We start from the raw sequence: 7,905 nt of genomic DNA, 5'->3' as shown, positions 1-7,905 counted from the left end.
TTGGTCTTTTGCTAATATCAAAATTTAAGTGGTGACAAATGTGAAGTTAGCTGTTTTTCTTGATCTCATGGCCTAGATTTTTTGCTGACATGGTTCAACAGTTGTGGATGCTGCATTTATAATCCAAGTTTTAGTCGAGCAGCATCTTCTACGCTGCATAATGTTTGGTTGCAAACAAAGGATATATGAGCAATGAGGTTTCTTTATGCCTAGATTATGGGAAGATTATATATTGCCTAGACATCAAATGTTCACGATCAGCTTCTTTTCATGTCCAGACAAAAATTGTACTCTCAGAAACAACGATGTTTTCCATTTCCATGGTATTATTTTGGCATCTTGTAGGTTTGGAGACTGTTAAACATTTTATCTAATATTGCTTTATGTACAGCTGTTTCTTGCTCTCAGTTGCATTTCATGGTCATCTTATCATCATAAAGAAAATTTATATAGGTCGTTCAGACAGTCCCAGTGGATTATGAGATGCAAGCATCTTATGAAGATGCCCTGATTTGGTGCTTGATGTTATGTTCTAAGAAAGCTTTGAGCTTTGTGTGGATTGCTTGATCAATATTTAATTGATATATAATAATTTTTGTATAATAAATCTGATTAACTTTTTGAGCTTGATGTTTGTGCTACTGTCGCAAGAGGCCTCATGATAGGCCCCACAGTGTTGCAATGGTGTTTATGCATGTTTTGTTGGTTGCTAACAGAAAACAATATTACTGTCCTGGGGTATTTTTTGACCGAGTTGTGTGGGGTATTTTCTTGCTGAGTTGTCTTCCTAGTTTTGTCTTTGTTCATGAAGATTTAAGATCCAAGCAATACCGGTTACATTACGTATTGTGATTCTTTTATTTATGATTCCTAGATGATTTGTTCTTATTCAGTTACAAGCAGTGAATTTGTGTTCATTCCCTTTATGCATCCACCATTTTTTGATTATGGTAATGATATTGCCCTGAAGGGGTCCAGCTTGCTGTTACAACTCTGGATCAATTCTGTCGCATACCCTTTCTGATCGGACTTATGTTTAGCGGTTGTGATGGATCTTATCAGCAGTTGTGACTTCTTCCGTCACTTGATCCGATGTTGGATTTGGCTTGTTGTAATAGCAGTGATTTGCTGAGACAGCATTACTTCTTACTGGCATGCTTTTCCTGTATAATTAACTTATCAGATCAGGACTTGGATGTTAGACTATTTAGAATGTATAGTTTTCTTGTTTCTGGCATCCCAGATTAATTTTATCATTTGCAGCAAGCCTTTTCCATTCATATTAAGGGAAGGGACAAATGGAAGAAGGTTTGCAGTAAAATCTGGTGACAAATAGCTATATATTTAGTTATAAGACTTTGGCATAACAGGAAAGAAATTAATTAAATCAGACTACCAGGCAGCATAGCTCTCAAACAGGAACCTTCAGCTTGTATTTGGTTGAACAAGGACAAACTCCTCTGCAGAGGCAACTTCTCATCTTTCTTCCCCACTGTATCCAGATGGTAAACAACCCTATTAAGTGTTGTCATTACCTTTTCACATTCATAAACCATCTTTTTTCTCTTGAATGCCTCGAAATCCTTCTCCAGTTGGTCAATGTGTCATTGCCTTCCTTTCCTAAGTCTTCTCTGAATTGATGCTAGGTAATCAAGGGCTTCATCTATGGATGACGAAATGCATTTCTCAGCATGAGTCACCTGGAAATAGTGATTTTATCTACTGCTGATGTTGGTCGCTGCTTAGGTGCCATTTTGGCCGCATGATAAATAGGCCTAAATGGCTAGAACGGCTCTGTTTTGTCAATTTCAAGTTATGAACGTGGCAATTTTTAATGGGTGGAGAAACTCCAAAGCATGCCGAGCTTGTAGTTGATTGAGATCCAAGCCATCTTATTGTAAAGATACAGCCACTTCAAAGGTCTGAATACGTTAAATGGTTCAGGATTTATTTATTCTTACATGAAGTGTATATGTCTTTGCTATATCACAAACTATTGGTATATAACAGCTGCAGAGAAAGGATTGGTACACTATGCTTTGGATCATGCGAAATAAGATCCAAAGTTGCTGCATCTCCCACCTCATCGAATTTTCGGAACCACAAGAAAGATGATCTTCGAAAATGCTTTCATAAAAGAGCACAGCCAAAGATGATTCAATTCTTTCCGGAAAAAATGCAACTCTGATCACCATAGTTTGCATAAGAGATTGGTACATTGTTGTCGAGTCAGATTATTAGCCGAGTCGGTTATTCAGCTAATCGTCAACTCGGCTGCCATGAAATGGATTGTGAGCAGACTGAGTAACCATTATATTTTGTCTCAAGATTGCTTTGTGTTTTCAAGAAGCATGAAATGTTTTATATGCAACATCATTGATTGCGAGGATCAGTACACGAAATAATGCGGCACACAGTACCGCAGGACACGTAATCACAAGCCATTGCACGATATGACAGCAACCATGGTTGTGTGACGACCACTTAAGTTTAACCTCCAATCAAAGAGGACTCGGACTGTGATCATTAAGGCAGAATGGTTCTGAAGGATGGGAATGTTTTCACTGAATTTGGAGTGCATGTGTGATGTGTCTTGTCTCTTTTTTTCGGTGTCACAGTCCGGAGTTGCGATCCACCTTGGATTGATTAAAACAGCACTCACCATAATGCCTCTGTCATCATTATATTTGAAACATCATTTTATGGCCCGAACTGTGAATTTGTTTGACAATGATAGCGGACTGCTCATCATTATTGTATTCTAATAGTATTGTCCATGTGCGTTTAGAAAAGTCTAAAGGCAAAAAAAAAAAAAAAAAAAAAAGACAAAGTGCTCGGTGGACCCCGAGTATCTGCAAAAATAATGGAGTCTGGGATAAAAGGGAACCGTTCCTTTGTTATTGGGATAGGTGGATTCTTATGGGTCATCCCGGACACAGAAGAGTTTTCTAAGATTTCAAACAATTTCATCGTAGAGAAAATTTTTATGCACCACAGATGATATAAAAAATTTAATATAAAATATATTATTTTATATAATTGATTCATAAATCATCATTTTTCAAAATATATTTAATATTATAATTTTACTTTTTGATTTAAAAATTTTGAATGACAAAAAATTTTTTATTTTTTCAAAAAAATTATGACATCTTATATTCATATTATGGTATCCTGCATGCAAAAAATCATAATTTTGATACAGAATGTCATAATATGCTACAGGATATTATAATTTTTTTCAGAGAGCATATGCATTTTTGTTATTCAAAATTTTCAAAAGAAAAAGTAGAACTACAGGCATTAAATGCGTGTTAAAAAGTGGTTGGACAAAAATACCCTTGTTATATTATGACATTCTAAGCAATATTACGACATTCTGTATGCAGAAACTCATAATTTGATACAGGATGTCATAATATGCCACAAGATGTCATAATTTTTTGGTCTATATTATGACATTCTGCATGTAGGAAATCATAATATACCACGGGATGTCATAATTTTTTTTAAAAAGTAAGAATATTTTCATTATTCAAAATTTTTAAATTAAAAAGTGAAACTGCAGGCATTAAATACGTGTTAGAAAGCGGTATGCTCTATGCCAGATTTTCTACATCGCCTGTGGTGCACAAATAATTTCCCTTTCATCATATTCTCTCATCATAATAAGATTCTGTTTGAGGTAGAGCATCGCCCAAGAACTTTTTTATACTGACCAATATAATCCTTATTTTGTATGCTAGATGGAGACATAGGCATCATCATTTATCATCATGGGTTTTGCTACGGTGCTCCAAGAGTATTCTAGTCTTTTTATTTTTTATTTATTTTCGACGATTAGATTAAATATGAACCATGCAGATGTTAACCAGATGAGAGGCCATGTGCATGGTTGATGGGATAAATATTTCAAAAATCAAGATTGTTTCAATGTTGTAATTTTTTTTTTTCTTGGCTGCTAGCTCGGAAGGCAAAGGAGTTGGGAGAGACGACAGCGGAGGCGGAGGATCTGGCAGGTGGAGGCGTATCGAGGCCGCTGTGAGTGGAGGGCAGAGCACCGATGGGTAGAGGACCCACCGGGGGTGCGGGGGTGCCATGGGTGAGGGAGGGGGCACGGTGGCAGAGCTGCGCGGGCGGGGGAGCACCGTTTGGACGGGAGGGGGGCGCAGCACGATCAAGGAGGCACAATCGTGGCACAAGTACATGGGGGCCAGCGGGTGGGGCGGTGGGCATGAGCATCGGTGGGCAGGTGGGGTGGGAGAGAGGGGAGGGAAGACAGCATGGAGAGAGGGGAGGGAAGACCGCATGAGGGGTGGGGTGGTTGTGGCGGAGAAGAAGAAATAAGACCACTAGGGGCACTGCAGTGGAGAAGAAGAAAAAAGACAGGGGATGGGATACTGCGGCACGAGCAAGAAAGCGGCACCGATGGGGAGAGGGTGTTGTGGCACAAGAAAAACAGTGATGGGGGGTGGGGGAGCGACTAGGGAAGCAGCGGTGGCGGGGAGGTGCTCTAGCACGAGCAAGGAAGCAGCGCCTGTCAAAGGTGGGTGGGGGGGGGCGGCACGAGCGTGGAGGGAACACCGTCGGAGAGAAGAGGGGGGGAAGCGGCGCAAGGGGTGGGGCAGGTGGAAGAGGAAAAAAATAAAAATAAAATACTTAAGATATTATTTATAATAAAATATTATAAAAAAATATCCTAGCTAGCAAAATCCTTATCACCATATACGTCAGATGATGGTCAGGTTTGGATTGGGTCCAGCTTAGTTAGACCAAGGCTGACTCATGAACCGGACAAGAGCCAAACATTTGCAAGGGACTTCAAGTGATCCGCTGACTACGGAATGAACATAAGATTTTCTTGATGAAAAGAAGAGAACATGACATCTTGCAAGACTTTTCAGACACGGATACCAAATTTAACATGCAATTAACATTGAAAGGATGAGGAAAAAAATCCCTAATCCCTTCGGGATAGGAGATAGCTGCATACACACATATATACGTACACATACATGCACGCATACATACATATACACATACATTTGTATGCATCGATAGATGGATGCATGTATATGGGTATATGTACATATGCGTGCACATACGTTATAGAGATGTGGAGCCCTGATCACATCTCACGGATTTCACTCTTGTAGCCATTAGGTGTACTGCTGATCTTGTTTGCTTCTCCCTTCGCCACCACCACCTCGGCCAACCCCATCTCCGCTGCCTTCTTCCTCGCCTCCATCTGTTCCTTGGTGGACTTGTAGTATGTGGCGTACAATATCAGTTGTGCTACCGCAAAAATTGCTCCAAGCGAGTTTGGTATCTGCCACAAAAAAATAATACCATTTCACAAGTCAACGAGAAAGTAATTCCATGCCCCGAACTAGATCTGAACATTAGAATGCATATCAGTGACCATCTGACTCATTGTAGGTTGCTAGCTAGCTTCATTAATTAGAATGCATCAGAGGTGCTCTCATATCTAGTCTTAGGCATGCACCATATCCTCTAATTATCAACTAGAGTACAGGAAAACTCATTCAACTTTGTGACGTAACGGATTTTATAGGCGAAAATGAGTCTAGACGGGAATTTTATCTCAAATCACAACTTTCACTCTTCAAAAGACACTAATATTAACATGGTTCTGCTGTATTGCTTGTGTTCAAGAAATGCTAGATCAAATTAAACCTGCATCCTTGTCATAGCTAGCCATATCAGGCATGATAGATACTAAGAGCTGCAACTAAGCTAGATTGACCTCAATCTTGCTAACGTGCAGCCAAACTAAAGTTGCTCTAATTAACAAGGTTCAGAATGTTTGCTCGGTGGATACATTGTACACTTCAGACACTGCTTGGGTCTGACAGAGACTAGACCAGCTCCACTGACACGTAACACCTCCATCTTTGTCGTGGACGATTGGGGTGGGGGAGAGAGAGAGAGAGAGACTTACAACGATGTATGGGTCGAAACGGATGAGGGCATAGGCGGTCCAGCAAGTGCCGTTAAAGAAAGAGGCTAGTGAGAGAAATGGAGGCATGAATTCCACGCTCCTTGTCTGTATCACCATTTTCTGCCAACCAAAATCGCCAGCCATGTAAATTATTGCACATAATTAATACACGATACCACTCGCTATGTTCCAAGGTCTTGCCAACTCATTCAAGCTTTCCACACATGCACATGGACACGTAGCATGCATGGAGACAAGCTCTTCGTGATGCAATCATCCATTAAGGCATCATTATTTGACTGACATGTCGTCCTAAATGACATGCTAATGCTTTCATTACACAAGTATTCTCTAAAAAAAAAATATTTCCACTACATGAAAAACACAGACTAACATCAAATTAAGCGGTCATGGTGATAATAACTTCATAATGGTCATGGGTGATTGTGGTGATGAGCATGGTAGTATACAGAGCTAGTCTTTGTCACATACCATGACGGACAAAGGAGAAGCATACATCATGGCACACAAGAAGACGCAGATGACACCGACGATCAAGGAGCGGCGCTCATATGTGTGGGTGAGCGTGAGAACAAGCAGGGCGACGACGCCGACGAAGGCGATCTCACCGAGCAGCATTGCGAGAACCATGAGTCTCTTGCCCCTTTGGGAGTAGAGGAGGAAGAGGATCACAAAGGAGAGCTCTATGATGACTCCTGACCCATTAATGGTTATGACCAGGATGCTGTGTGGGTGCACCATAGGCAGCCCATACACCACCCACATCATGCAGTTCAGGAGGGTGGCTAGGTATGGGAATGGTGAGAATTCCTCCACCGATCCCTTCTTCCATATTCTTACGAAAGTTGGCCTGCATGAGATCCAAAGAGAGAAATCCAAGTCAGTCCTGCAATAAAATAACCTCTCACTTGTATGGAAGACTAGTTAGATATGAGAACTTTGAAGAGCCATGCTTACGTTGGGGACAAGAACAACCCTAATGCAATTGCATTTCCTGCAACAACACGCATAAAAAAGAAAAGAAAAAGGAAACTATCACTTCCGAACTCTTTAAGAAAAGCAATAGCTAGTTGATACATCCAAATGGTGCGGCAATGAACAAGCAGCATCAATAGATGAAATCTGAAATGAACGGAAAAATAGATGTTGTTTCCAAAATTAGAGAGCAATGCATCATGGTATTATATATTTTTGTAAAGAAATGAAACCAAAATCTATATTTGTATATATATATATATATATGAAAAGAAAATAAAATATGGTACTCATGATTGATTTGTTCCACACTGAAAAGCATATCCATTGTACCAAAAAAAAAAAAGCATATCCATCAAATTAATCAACACATGAACACAATGAAGGTCTCACCGTGGGTGAGGTCTAAGATATACAAGTCAAGCATGAAGCCATCTAAGAATCAACATCATATAAACATCAAAGGAAATAGGCTTCTGCCAGGTGAAATATCATCTACTCGACGCACCTAGGATCCCAACTGCAGTCCTGATGGCTTCGGACGAAACCATGGCTACCTGACCTCAGGTAAGTGGAAAAGCTAGACCAAAAAAAAACTTTAAAGAATCGACAGTGTAAAGAAGGCAACTTAATTAAAGGAGAGGGATGGGGCTGTTTATATAGAGGTAGTGGTCCGGCCCCTGGCATTTTATCTAAACTTCCCATTCCGAGTTTTGATCTCCAGGTAGTTTGACGTATGGCATGTAACTGGCTGGATATAGATAAGAATTGAACACTTGGACGGGTGATGGGGTAAAGAGGAAGAAGGCGAGGACAATGGCACTTCCTTTAAGAAGTTCAAATCCCCTGGTGCTACCATCCCGTTCCATGTTTCAGGCTGTGATTGCATTTAATTTTTTCACTTTCAACCGACTCGGGCTGAAGTGGCTAAACCGTTGCAATTATTG

At 40.3% G+C, this 7,905-nt stretch overlaps 1 protein-coding gene across 1 annotated transcript; it reads right to left on the bottom strand.

The window, feature by feature from the left end:
- Positions 1-4,838: 4,838 nt before the first annotated feature.
- Positions 4,839-7,652, bottom strand: LOC105048363 (bidirectional sugar transporter SWEET4). Its single transcript, XM_010927661.4, has 5 exons — positions 7,467-7,652; positions 6,941-6,977; positions 6,455-6,833; positions 5,963-6,082; positions 4,839-5,329 (listed from the first exon to the last, which is right to left on the bottom strand). Exons 1-5 carry the CDS (start codon positions 7,507-7,509, stop codon positions 5,129-5,131), a joined length of 780 nt encoding a protein of 259 aa, XP_010925963.1. The 5' UTR covers positions 7,510-7,652; the 3' UTR covers positions 4,839-5,128.
- Positions 7,653-7,905: the final 253 nt, after the last annotated feature.

Source organism: Elaeis guineensis, chromosome 7, assembly GCF_000442705.2.
Source record: "Elaeis guineensis isolate ETL-2024a chromosome 7, EG11, whole genome shotgun sequence".
Lineage (NCBI taxonomy): Eukaryota > Viridiplantae > Streptophyta > Magnoliopsida > Arecales > Arecaceae > Elaeis > Elaeis guineensis.
This window is presented reverse-complemented; position numbering and strand designations above follow the sequence as displayed.